This window comes from Centruroides sculpturatus, unplaced genomic scaffold (genome assembly GCF_000671375.1).
Source record: "Centruroides sculpturatus isolate CEXI.00-Female unplaced genomic scaffold, Cexi_2.0 scaffold1034, whole genome shotgun sequence".
NCBI classification, from domain to species: Eukaryota; Metazoa; Arthropoda; class Arachnida; order Scorpiones; family Buthidae; genus Centruroides; species Centruroides sculpturatus.
In genome coordinates, this window is record NW_019385172.1 from 242855 (window position 1) to 258254 (window position 15400).

General features: G+C 31.9%; 1 protein-coding gene across 3 annotated transcripts in view; it reads right to left on the reverse strand.

Annotated features, from left to right (window-relative positions):
* LOC111635722 (titin-like) overlaps window positions 1–15400 on the reverse strand; it is a 159325-nt gene that overhangs the window by 96977 nt on the left and 46948 nt on the right. For all 3 annotated transcript variants that reach the window (XM_023380781.1, XM_023380780.1, XM_023380782.1), the window contains one exon: window positions 3563–3820. In XM_023380781.1, the coding sequence (XP_023236549.1) occupies window positions 3563–3820 (258 nt within the window). The remainder of the gene's footprint in view (window positions 1–3562; window positions 3821–15400) is intronic.

Sequence of the window (15400 nt, forward strand, 5' to 3'; positions counted from 1 at the left end):
AAGGAAAAAAGTATATTCAGGAAACTAAAGGTAATTCAGTAAACTTGACTTTCCATCATACTTTTCAAACAACAAGCACAGAATGGGCGTTAAATAGGATCAAGAAGCAATACTCCAAAAAAAAGAAAGGGGATGGAAGAATCGTAAAAATTCTTCCACCCCTTCTTTTTACTCATATATATATATATATATATATTTTAGTTTGGATAATTTAAAATATGTGTACAATGAAACTTGATGTTATTATCTGATCTGGTGACCTGCAAAAATATCACTTAATTTGAAATCTTACATCATATTGTGTGTTTATAAGAACATTTCCATGCCCAAGTGGCAGTTTCAGTTTTGGTTTTACCAATTATAGTGTTGATTTATTGAACGTCTGTCTGTTCAAGGTCATTCACACATTATACACATTGCCAATGAAAAGATTTTTTTTTGTTTTTATATAAGAAATCTGTTGACATTTAATTATTTTGAACATTTTTTGCAAAAATCTATTGTTTCAATCATTCCAAAGTCCGTTAAATACACATGCATATTCGTGATAGAATGCATTCTTATAGCTTTAACTGTTAATGAGGCTTGTTTTCATCAGAACACATGATTTTCGTAAACTCAAACTCCATAGAACTAGCCATTGATCCCATAGATGAAATTTGTGGCAATTCTTACTGAAGCACTTAAGTGTCTTTCATATGCAATTTTCAGGTCTTGCTTTGAATGTAATTTGGTTATGTTTTCATTAAGTACATGCCAACTGACAGTTTTTTTGAAATATCTTAAATTACTAAGTAATAACTCATAATATTAATGCATTTGTAAACAAATAGGTGAAATTATATATGATGATGTCAAAATTTTATTCAAGAATTACAAAAAAGCTTCAATTTGAAAAAAGGTTCAGATAATATGAACTTGTATAATTCAAAGTCATGTTTTACACATTTGTCCACTATTTGGAATTACATGCCAGTGGCCATATTGTATTTTAACCCAGTCATTATAAAGTGAAAAATACAATAAAATACGAAAACATTAAATTAAATTTGCATTAGGAATGTGAATATACCAAAAGGCACACATAGCATATATAATTAAAAATATTTACAGTATATTAGTTATCTTTTCAGCTGTAAAAATCACATTTTAATTGAATTCTAAATAGTAAACAGATTGAACAGGATACTTTAATTAAATGGAACATAAAAATTATGAAATATGTAAACATCGATTAATTAATTCATCAAAAATGACTTGAGTGAAAGTAACAATAAAGAAAATGAAACTGTTATTATGAACAAACAGGTGGACGAAGGTTGGTTTAAGCAGTGAGAGTTTGAATGTCGAGTTACAAAAGCAATTTGCTAGTCACTGGAAGGGGTAAGAAATATATTTGTTATTCTTGCATTTATAATGTCATTTATGATCAAAACGACTAATAAAAATCAGTGTAGTGATTTGTCTGCTTTGTAGTTCTCAAGTAGGTGTAATTTTTTGAACATCTTTGCCTTTTTCAATGACTGATTTATTAAAAATTACACTTTAGCCACTACAAAGCTGCAAATTTCATAAATTATGTCATAAATGTGTAAAACCAAATAACTTCCTACACTTTAAAGTGATCAGCAAATTGCCTTCGTAACACGATCTTTAAACTTTCACCAAATAAACACTGTTGTTGTAACCTTAAAACTGTTTCTTTTTCATTATTAATGTACTATAGTTCTTCTCAAATGAATGAATAACTTTGAAAAAGTTTATGGTTTCTTGGTACAATAAGCTTAATTCCAACAATAACAATAAACAACGCATTTTGTCTGCGACTGTAAATTAGACAGAATTAGATAACCCAATAAATAGGGTATAACATTTTTTGCAGGTCTTATCACACCAAGGCCAACTGAAAGAAGGACCAGAACTTTTATAAAAAAAGGGGTGGTCTTTAATAATCACATATCAAATTTAGGTAAGTATGCATTTCGGGTACAAGGACCCCTCATCAGCTTACAAACACATGGCAACAACGTAACAAATACAATACCAATAACCTGTCAATACTCCGGGATAACCCACGTATGCAGTACACTGCATTTACAATTTCTCAATGTAACACGTACAGTACACTAAACTAAATTATCAAGTATAAATCAGAATACAATGACAATGTGGTATAACATATTAACTCCACCAGTAAATGTCTTAGTTTCTCCTACATTTTCCAAATTCTGGTAGATGGTTACACTATTAATAATAAATATTGTTAGGTATATTAAACCAAAAACAAAAAAGGGGAAGTTAACATTGAACTTACTCTTATTAAACCAATTGGTCACCAGATTTTAACAAAAACAAAATACATCCGATCTATAAGCCATTGTGAAGTCAACTGCACTGACCATCTGCATTTTACAAGGTGATGTGCCTATACTCTTACATCTGTTCAGCATCTGTTTCAAGGTTAAGTGAAAACAATGTCAATCCACCCCTCATGTAGCTTCAGTCCCGTGTTGTTATTAATTCTGATGTCTTCTTGTATCTTCAGAATTTCTAGGTGTTTCTGTAGTCTTCTTTTTAGTTGATTGTTTTCTGTCATAATACACTTGATGCTATCTTTTAAAATTTCACACCTTTCAGTGTTGCAATGTTGTGCCACTGATGATGATATCAAATTATTTTTGATGGCATATATATGTTCTTTAATTCTTGTCTTTAATTTTCTCCCAGTTTCCCCTACATATCTTTTTTTATGTGAACAACTGCAATCCAATGAATAAACTACATTATTTTTTTCCAGATCATTATGTTCATTGCTACCATGTTTACTGATTAACAATTTTGCTATGGTGCTTGTGTGGTTTGGTACTAAAATAATATCTAGTTTTTTTTAATTCATTTTTGATGAGGGGTCCTTGTACCCGAAATGCATACTTACCTAAATTTGATATGTGATTATTAAAGACCACCCCTTTTTTAAAAGTTCTGGTCCTTCTTTCAGTCGGCCTTGGTGTGATAAGCCCTGCAAAAAATGTTATACCCTATTTATTGGGTTATCTAATTCTGTCTAATCCAACAATAACATAGAAGTTTAATAGCATTAATATGTATGATGATAAATGGTAATTGACAACTTAACCAGATTAACCAGACAACTTAAACAGATAAAGAATATTGTTTGGCTTTCTACAACCTGTCCTACTTCCCTATTCTTATTTTAAGCCAGTCTTTATTTGACACCTACAGTCAAAATTCATCGTCTGAAAGAGTATTTGAACCAATTCTTTGTTTTCATTTTAAATTTTAAAATATTCCATACCTAATTAATTATTTCAGAATATTGAAGATGGGACTTAGAGTTTTTATAAGGTAGGTTAGGAATGACAGCATCCATTATTTAGAATGTCTGCTATTTAGAGGTAAATATTATAGATGTCTTATTTAAAGGGTTGGGAGATTGTAAAAATGTTTGTTAAGTGGAGGTGTCCGCTATTTGGGAGGGTCCGTTAATGGAGCTTTCACTTTATGTATGTGTATATATAAATATATATGTACGTATATTTACCTTTTAATTCTTCTGAAGTGAAACTATGCACATCAACTTCACCCGACTCACTTCCAGATTCAGAATGCTTTTGTCGTTCATCACTTTCAGTTTTCTTCTTTCTGGAACTACTTCGTTTCTTTCTTGGTCGTCTCTGACATGATGATGATTGACTAGAACTATCTGTTGCATAGGAATGAGGACTGTGATGTCCATGTGGACAGATATGAGGAACCATGCTACCATAAGGATACAGTCCTGGACCAGCAGGATGGTATCCTGTGATTAAATATTTAATAAAATGAAAACTGATTATAATTTAATATAAATATTTAAAAACAAAATAAAATTAAAAAGATTATTTTTCCTAAATAATTAAAAATTTTTGTCTACTCTAAAAATAAAATTACAACTTATAGAGATATGTAAATGAAACTAGAAAGCCAAATTTATTTATTACAACAAAAACATTTTAGACCTATTTTAGGCCACCTTCAGCTGTAATCATAAATTTTCAATTGAAATGTTTAAAATTACATACTATAAATAGTAAGTTATAAATACATCAAAAAATATTATTCCCAGTATAATAAAGAAAATTCACACTTTCCAGCAGTAACTGTTTAATAAACAAATGTTTTTGGCCACATTTGGGGTCTGCGTCAATAAGTTCTATAAGTCACAATATAAATATAACAACAACATAATACAGGGTTTTTCTAAAAGTAATGCCTGTTTGACATTTTCTCGGAAACTGTTAACCAACATATGATGCCTTTATACTACCAGATAGTGTAACTAGAGTAACTCTTCCTGCATAGCTGATATTATTTTTTAACTCTAGGTTTTGCCAGACCAATATGAAGCAGAATATGAATTCTAAAAACACCTCAGAAACTGGGAAATAATATAAATACTTACAGACACCTTCCATATTGGTTCCAGCAGGCATGTTTATTAGAAAGAACTAATGTTTTCAATCACTTTCAGAAATCTTCATAAAGTTATTATGTGTTTCCATAAATTAAATGCTATTATTTGAACAACTTTTTTAGAATGGAACATTCTATATCCCACTCGACGATATTCAAATTCAAAACATAAATGTGACATACTTAGTGATGAAATATAACATAATAAAAATTTGTTAAACTATGCACACAACTTTCCATAATACAATTGGAGATAGATTAGAAAAATATTAATAACTAGTAATTGAGGTGAAAAAATTTACAATGTTGTTTAAAGTTTGCTACAGTTAAAGGTAACATATCATTGCTTGCCACACTTGCTTAAGTTAATATTTTCTTTACTATTAATGCAACTTTCCTTGAGTATAGTTTTATAAATTTCAATAGCTTCTGTTATTCTTAGCTGTTGTATATCAAAGGTGATGTGTAGAAGCTTAGCCTCATCCCTACATGGAGACACCCCCAGACTTACTTGTAAATTGGGCCAAGGCCATGTTATAAGAAAATCTCTGAAAGTGATCAAAAACATTCATTTTTTTCCAATAAACATGCTGGACCGAGTACAGATGTCTGTGAGTACTTATGTCATCAAATTCTTGAGCAAAGAAGGATGTACTGCTGCCAACATCTGTAAAAGGCTCAGAAATGAGTATGGTGAGATGAAAATTGATGTGAATATAGTACAAAAATGGGTAAAAAGTTTAAAGAAGGATGGAACTAGTGTTGAGGACATCACATAGCAGAAAGCCATTGACAGCAGGCAAAGATTAAAACCAAAACAGGGTAGATGACAATATTTGTGCAGACTGGAGTATCACTGTCTGAGGAACGTGGCTGTGGTAACAGTACTGTTTAAATTATCCACAATCTGAGATACTATAGAGTGAGGGTCAAATGGTTTCCTCGTCAATTAACAGATGATTTGAATGAGAAAAGATTGCATATGTATTCAAAACTGTTGATAGCATTTGAAGCTTAAAACAACATCTTTTTTTTGAGAATATTTGCATTAATGAACTAGCTGTATTTTTATGATCCAGAGACCAAGAATTAGTTGATGGAGTGGCAGCACTCCAGCTTCCCTAGACCAAAGAAATTCAAAAGCCATTGCTCAATATACAAGGTTATGGTGAATATCTTCTGGGATCTTTCTATTTTGCTTGATTTCCTCAACTGTGGAGCAGCAATAAACAGCAATCATTACTTTACATCATTTCAGAAACTTCAAGAAGCCATCCATAAAAATAGACCACTGAAATGGCTAAATGCAATCCATTTACTTCAAGATAATGCACAACTTCACACTTCTTTGGCATCATTACAGGTTCTTGAACAAATAGGAATGTTGGTAATGCCATATCCCCTTACAGCCTAAAACTCACACCCTTTGATACACACTCATTTGTTCATTTGAATAAAGAAAATAAAGCCTTTAGGATAACACTTCAATGATACAGGCAAAGTGTAAAATACAATCAGACACTAGTCCCGAAGGCTTTTCTAAAGTAGTACGTGATTTTTCTAGATAGGCATAATCACAGCTCTATTCTAGTCTTCTGGAACCATCTACTCTCCCAACATAATTTACATAAATGGATCATTCAGTCAGTCATATAAATCCCTCCACACTTTAGCATCTCAGTTATTATCCCATCCACACCACAGACTTGCCATTTTTAAGTTTCTTAATAGCACTCATAAGCTCAGTGGCAAGAATATGTCCATCACTCTCAACTACATCATTCCATACTTCATCTGCTCCTTCATTCATCTGTGCCCTGCTCTTTACCAACAAACACTCAAAAGTATTCACACCATCTGTCACACACTTCATGCTCATTTGCTCATCCCATAATAGCTCATCATTTGCATCTTTGATACAAGTTATACCTTTTTTTCTCTCTTTTAGCATGCATATTTCTCATTTTCTTTCAGAATACTTTCCTATTTTTCTAAAACACACTTCGCAACCTTTGTATCCATTCTTCACCTGCCCTCTCCTTACTCTATCATGTTACTTATACCACCTCACATTTCTTTGATCTATCCACCCTCATACTGCCATTCAATATACCTAGGTATGTTTCTTTCTCGGTAGCCACAGCTTGCATCAGTTCTGTATTCTACCATAAACCTACCTTTCTCTTGACTACCTTTCTATTAAAACCCAATATACATCTTTTGCTGTTTCCATAGTGCACACTTTAAAATGTTTCCACATCATCTATCTGCTCAATTGAACAGAAGAGAGTGCATGGATACCAATCCATGCACTCTTCTGTGCAAGCTTGGAAGTTGTGTATAACATTGTCATAGTTTTGATCATTTTACTTGGTTTCTTCACATCAATAGAATACATTCTATACATTGTAGAATTCCTGAATTTACAAGAAAGACAATATTATTTAGATTTTCTAAAGCCATCAAAAAAATCTAGCAATGAGTTGCACAACTTTCCTGGAAAGAGTTAAAATTGTGTGTGGCACCAACTGTTATGAGATTTTATTTTAAAAACTTTTTATATTAGTAGTTCTAATAAAATGGCAAAAAGCTTAATTTTAAGGGTAGAGATGAGTTTTATAAAAAAATTGCAAATGCTAATAACCAGTAAAATTGTCGTTAAGTCCGACCCTACTGGAGATACACATGACCCCTATTTTCTCCCCACCCTCTTGATCTTTAACCACGAAAATTTCAATTCAATTCTCCTAATATATAAACCTCCCTGCAAAATTTCAGAAATTTTCAACTGAAAGCACAGGAGTTATTAAGCTTTACAGTGGGTGAACAAAATCATGTTCTCACATACACAAACAAAATATCCATACATATTCGTACAGAAAAAAACCCCAAATTTTTTTCCATTTCTTGAAATGTCAAGAAATGCAAAAAATCTGAATCCAAACATGTAAAAATCTAGAGACATCAGTTTTTTGACTGATCACTCTGTTATATATAACAGCTAGAAAAGTAAAAATGTTGAATTATTAGTGAACTACTGTTTTGTTTTATTGTGACTGTTCTGCTCATGTTTATCAAACCTGCTAGATTGTCCCAAACACAGTGTTCAGTAGTGCTTCTTATACAGATGAGTTCTGCTATTTTCATCTTCGTATGTTCAATGATTTGTATGAAATTGTGGGCAAAAAAGAATAAAGCCTTTTGTTCTCCTATACAAGTATGCCTTATATACCACAGTTGGTGGTGCCATGTATGGACAAAAGCTCACTTGTTATTTGCTTTTCAAGAAAGGAAACTTTTAATCAGGGCTGTGGAGTCACGTAAAAATCTACCGACTCCAACTCTGACTCCGACTCTTCCTTACCAATCCGACTCCGACTCCGGCTAAAACACCAAAACTCCACAACTCCGACTCTGAATCCGACTCCGACTCCACAGCCCTGCCAGGGCTGTAGAGTCGCGTAAAAATCTACCGACTCCAACTCCGACTCCAACTCTGACTTTTCCTTACCATTCGACTCCGACTCCGACTCCGGCTCCGGCTAAAGCATCAAAACTCCACGACTCCGACTCCACAGCCCTGCTTTTAACAATTATGTCCACAGTGAAGTGACTGATAATGCTTCAGATATTACTGTAAATAAGAGTTTTTCTGAAGAAGACATCATCAATAAACTGAATCATCATGTGAAAACCATTTTAAATTCCATTCCTGCCAACAACATTGCTGCTGTAAAGTAAGACTATATGCAAGTGATAGAAGCAGCCCTTAAGATGCATTCTCTCACTAATTGCCTTTTAGAATAATCCTAGCTCTATGGGAGAGGATAAAACACTCTTCCCCTATAAATCATTGCAAGGAGCACCCTCTTTATCTAGTAAATGATGGAATCAATTGGCCCATCTCCTACAACAGTTCTTCATCAACAAGGATATTTATAGCTCTTCTAGGGACTTAATGAAGTCCCTCTAGCTCAGCAACTGTAGGACTTCTAATCAAGTAAATGTCTAACTCCCTGGCTTGTGTGAATTTGCTTCCTGCCATACTCACTTTTGTTTGTATAGTACTGTAGCTGTCGGCCATATTGTTATATATTATTTTCATGTTAGTTGTTAAGTTAGTTGTCCTTATTTTCTGTCATCTCTCTGCTCTTTGTTCCATTGTTTATCACCTTCCAGGAACTTCTCAATTGTGCAGGTGGTGGCGACCTAGATTGGACAATAGAAAGGGATAGCCTGGAGGGCTAAATGCAAGATATGAGGACATTCTATTCATTCTATCTCTAACTGCATTACTATTTAACAAAAATTCACTATACCTTTAAAACGTTCGACAGACCGAAAACGTTCGACAGATGTAAACTAGACTGCATTTTAAAGGTATAGTGAATTTTTGATATGAGGACACTTTATGGTTTGTGGTCAGAGAGAGAAGATGTGTGTGAAACAAGGTGAAACAAGGGAGGCGATAGGCCTAAAGAGAAACTTCCTAGAGGATCTTGAAATAACTCAATAAGAGAACATTTGGAAAACGTATATTGAGAACTTGAAAGGAATCGGCTATATTCTGCATATACCATGCATGGACGAATAATTCAGAAAAATTCACCATGTGATCATCAAAGATTTTGGGTACCCTTTTTCCTGTATCATCATATATCCATCTGCCTCACTTTCTATCTTTTCTTCCACCCCACCTTTTGGGTGTATTTGTAAGTAGTTTTAAGTATTTAGATATAAGTCTTCCTTCTTCGTTTGTCACAAGATATTCTGGTTGCTCATTTGTCGCGTGATACTAATTAACGGTTCCGCCCGAGGATTTCGCAGAATTTTTATGTAAAAAAAAGGAAACTAAGGAGTGATGTCGGAATCTTAAAAAATCTTGTAAAATCTAAGCGTGGGTGAATTAAAAGCAACATTGCTGTACTCTGTATGCTCATTCTTTTTGTTAGGTTACTCTCACCATGTGCATTTACCACAGTACAATCATTATTTATGTCATTGCAGCACAGCTTTTCTGCACTGTCCATTTCTGTAGTATCTCCAGTATTATTTACTGTTCTGTTGCAATGGTTTTGTTTGCCTTCCGATACTGTAATTAGTGTAATTACCTCATTTGCCGCAGCAAACTGTACATGCTTCTATATACTCATGAACAAAAACTATCAGGAATGATTCAATAAAATGCAAGATTTGAATTTTATTCATTAAAATTTATTTCATCCCCTTCTAAGTAATCCCCTCCCCCACTGCAATGCACTTATGCTAACATTTTTTCCAATCCTCAAAACAATCTTTAAAGTTGTTTTTGTGAAATATCTTTGTGACTTGCAGTGAATTTTGTTTTGCGACATCAACTGACTCAAAATGGTGACCACAAAGTGGAAATTTTAGTTGAGGAAACAAGAAAAAGTCACATGGTGCCATATTGGACAAATATGGAGCTTGAGGAATTGTTTTTTTGACCAAATAAATTTTTTACCAAAAATTCATGAATAAAAAGAGTATAGTGAGAAGGTACATTATCTTGGTGAAAAATCCATGAGTTTTCTTACCATAAATTTGGTTGTTTTATGCAAATTGCTTCATGTAAGTGATGCAAAACACTCAATTATTCTTTATTGACAGTTTGGCCAGTCAGAAAGAATTTGTGTTGCACAACACCACAACAATCAAAGAAAACAATCAACATGATCTTGATTTTTGACTAACATTGACATGGTCTTTTCAGTCTCATTTCATCTTTCAGGCACCATTGTTGAACTGTTGATGAAATGTGGATTTACCCATGTTTCATCACCCATTAAAATGTATTTTAAGAATGATTTACCTTGAAAAAGCATTTCCTTGGCCACTCAAACACATTGTTTTTGGAAAAAATTCAACGTCTTCAGAACAACTCAAGAAGCAACATGCTGCAAGCCCAAATAATCTTTTAAAATTGCTTGACAAAATCCAAATGATATCAGAATGTGTTCAATAATGTCCCTAATTATTAAACGATAATCATTGAGCACCAAATCTCTGATTCAAGCAATGTGTCATCAGTCAAATTGGACGGTCTACCAGAATGCAGTTTATCTTCAACTCATTCTCTGCCTTCTTTGAATATCTTGTACCACTCAAAACTTTTGTTTTTGATAGATTATCATCATCAAAGGCTTTTTGTAACATTTTCATCATTTTTGTAGCAGTAATTCCATTGCAGAAACAAAATTTAATGCATGTTCTTTTTTCAATTACACTTGACATTTTTCAAAATGTCAAATGTAATTGAAAAAAGAAAAATCACTAGCATAAAAATTTACACTTATAATTTAATCTTATCTTATCACTTTTAAATTTCTTACATACAATTTTTATGCCATTTTTAATTATTGAAAATAAAATTTATTATTCATTATAAAACATCAGGGAATTTAAATTCTTTTCCTACAACATCTATGAAACCAGCTGTTTTGAATAAAAGGTTTTTGTGAGAAGATTCTTTTTCTTTTTCTATAATTTAAAGTTTTCGTTTTGGATGAAAAAAAAATATATATATATATGTATATGCAATAAACATACAATGACTGTTTCACAATAATATAATAGCATTTTGGGTAGTATTTTATCATAAAACAAAAGTTAAAACAAAATGGCTCATTGCACTGTGCACATATAATCTTTGCTATTTCATTTAAACAGTTTTCATATTTTGTTTTAACAACAGAAGGTTAAAAATACTTTCATGAACGTTTTTGAAAATGTTTCTTTCTTATGTTATTTGAAACTCAAACCATGCATATTTCAACATGTCACAAAAAACTGGTGTGCTCAACTGGTTGTGAATTAGATATCATATTTTAACCACATTTTTGCTATTGGTTTTAAGAAAATAACTACAGTTTTGTCATTTTTTGAAAAAATTTTTAACCTGTCTATTAAAAGAAACATCTCAAGGCCGACAAAGATGAGTATGAACCTGGGGGACCTTGGCAATTAAACTATCCTGGCAGAATAAGTTTTAATTGGCAAAATGGAATATCTTAATCATGTACAAAAATTTTGTCATATATTTGAGAATTTGTTCGACAACCCCGTGAATCTATTATTAATAAAAACATTTCATTTTTTTACGTATGGCTGTAATATTTCAATTAAGAAATCTATAGAAATCTACATTATATTAAATAATACAAAATGTGATTATAATGTTGTTATATGTGCTTTCTAAAAATGGAGTGATCAAAGTAAAATATGTATTTTAAATGTCCTTAAAAATTGAACACAAGAAATTTAAAGTTATTAAGATTATATTACAAATGTAAAACAAAAAAGAAACTTCACATAAGGAGATAAAAACAAAAACAAAGCTTCCTCATGTGACACTAACTAATCATGTTGTGTCACTACTTCACAAACCAGTCTTCCATATTAGTATTAATGGTTTTAGAAAACTTTTATCCTAATTTTCTTGAGAATGCCTGAATAGTGAGTCCTGAAGTTTTGGTAGAGTTTAAGTACAAGCACAGTAGAGCGTTGATTATCCGAATCAATTGGGGATTGGGGTTGTTCAGAAAATCAATTTTTCGGATAACCGATTATGTACAAAAAAATACATTATTAATATAGTATATTAATATATCCCATGTTTAAATTTTTCTCCATTGTGTGTCGCTTCGTTTTGAATTTTCATTGATGTTAATCCTAACAAAAATTTTTATAATAATAATCATGGCTATTGTATCGTTAAAAATTATTTCATTTTGTACAAACATAATAAATATATTGAAAAATATAAAAACAAAAAAATTATACTTTATAAGTTAATCTAGTATCAAAAACGTTTGATTCAGCACAACACAGTCCAACTGGAACGCTTTCGGTTGATCGACATTCGGATAATCGACGCTCTACTGTAAATACTACATATCCACAAAATTTTGTTGACATAGGTGATGACAAATTGCCAGGTTCCCCTTGTAAGTGACTTGTTTTTAACTCCTACTTAAACTAAATATTTCCAATTCTTTCATCTCTTAATGAGATGTCACAAATTCCTGGAGCTCAAGATGCATTAATGGCTTCTTTATCATTTCAACCTATCTGATATATAAGGGATGGCCAACATGTAAACCGTGGTCGACCGCAAAGATTTTGAAAGTAGCCTGCAAAGCTAAAGATGAATAATTTGCTTTCACTTAAATTAATGTTTAAAAATCTTAATTCGATAATTTATTCTTACAATAATAGACTGTCTGTGCAACATAACCATACTGCTTGTATTTATCCTGATTAACAATGCAAATGAATGCTAATGCATGCACATATAAATGGCAATCGCATAAAATGGCACAAAATCATGTGTCAGACAATAACGTGACAGCCCCTGGCTTCAATCCACTTGTTACTCCTTGTTTGTGCACTTGTATTTACTTTCAATTTTAGTTTTTTTTATTTATTTATACAGGGAACAGAAGCAGGCATGTTAGTTTATCAATTATTGTTTTAAATATTATTAATATTTAACCCTATTATTTTAGAATGAATAAACCNCTTGTTACTCCTTGTTTGTGCACTTGTATTTACTTTCAATTTTAGTTTTTTTTATTTATTTATACAGGGAACAGAAGCAGGCATGTTAGTTTATCAATTATTGTTTTAAATATTATTAATATTTAACCCTATTATTTTAGAATGAATAAACCAAGTACAGTAGAGTCCCGAAAACTCGGCACTCAATAACCCAGCAGTCCTGATAACTCAGCCACACCCTGGCAGGGCAAAACAACCCCTAGTTAATTTTCATTATAGACAGCTTTATGACTCATAAAGTATTTTTCTGTGGTCTGTCTTATCAGGTAAATTACTGTACACTGTGTATTCATTAATTTTCATTTTCATGTAGTAAAGGCTCTATGCCTTCATAAAGTACGTACTTTTCCTTTGTTTAAGGGTATTTGGGTAGTTTATTCTCTGTTGTATTCTCAAACAAACAATACATACAAGTATAGTACAGTATTTTCTGAGGAAACACTCGTACTTATTCTTTTTTAACCCCATTCCCGATAACCCGGCATTTTCACAAACTCGGTCACCCTTCGGTCCACATTACACAGAGTTTTCGGGACTCTACTGTACAGGCCAGAAAAAAAATAAAAACTTATCATTATCACAGTGAATGGGAAGAAGATTATTTCTTTACTATGATAAAAGATAAATGTGTGTGTTTTGTTTGCAATGCAACAGTAGCTTTTTGCCTAAGAAAGCAAACATTGAAAGACATTTTCTAAGTTCATAAAAACTATGAAGAAGATTATCCACGTAGTACTGCGTTAAGAAAGGCCAAAATGCAACAACTGAAGGTACAATTAACTGTGCAACAAAATAGCTTTTTTAAATACAACATGAACTCAAAGACTGTTACGATTGCCTCATTCAAAACTGCTGATACTTTAATTAAACATAATAAACCGTTTCAAGACGGGGAAGTATGGAAAGAGGCTTTTATTAAAGTTGGAGAAGTGTTGTATCAAGATTTTAAAAATAAATCAGAAATAATGGCATCCATCGAAAATATGTCGTTATCGCAAAATACTGTTATGTGTAGAACAGAAGGAATTAGCCAAAATCTTGAAGATATTTTACATAAAAACATTAATAAATGCATTGCATTATCACTGCAGTTTGACAAATCTACAGACTATATCAGCACTGCACAATTATGTGTTTTTATTTGAATGGTTTTCGATATGTCGGCCACTGAAGAATTATTAACTATTATTCCAATGCATGAACACACAAGAGGTCAGGATATCTTTGATTTGTTTAAAAATTATGTTGAATGTACAAATTTTCCAATTTGCAAGTTGATATCAATAACCACTGATGGGGCTCTGGCAATGTTCAGTAATAAAAGTGGCTTCGTTGCTCTGTGTAAAAGTGATGATGACATTCCAAATTTTATGGATTATCATTGTATTATACATACTCAAGTGCTATGTTCAAAAGTATTGAAATTCGATCATGTTATGGATGTTGCATTTAAAATAATAAATTCCATAAGATCTGAAAGTTTGTCACATCATCAGTTTCACGCTTTGCTGAAAGAATGTGGCAATGAACACAGTGAACTGTTACTACATACTGACATAAAATGGTTAAGTTGTGCTACATTTTTAATGAGATTTAGAGAACTTCTGCCACAAATACGCTCATATTTACAAACTAAAGGTGAATCATATCCACAATTAAATGATCAAAAATGGCTTCTTGATCTTTCTTTTTTCTGTGATGTTACTGAAAAATTATACCAATTAAATCTGCAACTACAGGGTAAAGATAAAACAATAATAGATATGATAAGCATTTTGAAGTCATTTAAAGAGAAACTAAATATGCTTGCAATGCAATTAAAACATCGTGATTTAAAGCATTATCAAAATCTGGCTGATGAGTCTAAAAATAAAAAGAATCTTACTTACAACAAATATGCCAATATTATTGCACTGCTTCTAAAAGAATTTGAAAGAAGATTTCTAACATTAAGTGAACTTAAAGATATTGCCAGTATTTTGTATTGCCCATTTAATGACAACATCAATGTTGAAAGTGTAGCTTAGAAACTAAACAACTTTCTCGGTACTACAAATTTAGCAGGCTTGGAAGAAGAAATAATAAATATTAAATGTGACATAAATCTTAAGTCACTGGTTTCATGTTGTAATTTTTGAAAACTGATAAACAATGATAAATATCCAAATATTTGGACAATTGCTGCACGTTTCAATGCCTTCTTTGGATCAGCATATTTATGTGAATCCACATTTTCATTTATGAATGTGATCAAAACAAAAAATCTATTGCAATTAACAGATCAACATTTGGAATCATGTTTGAGAATTGCCTTAAGTTCATATGAGCCAAATTTTGAAAAACTTGCTGC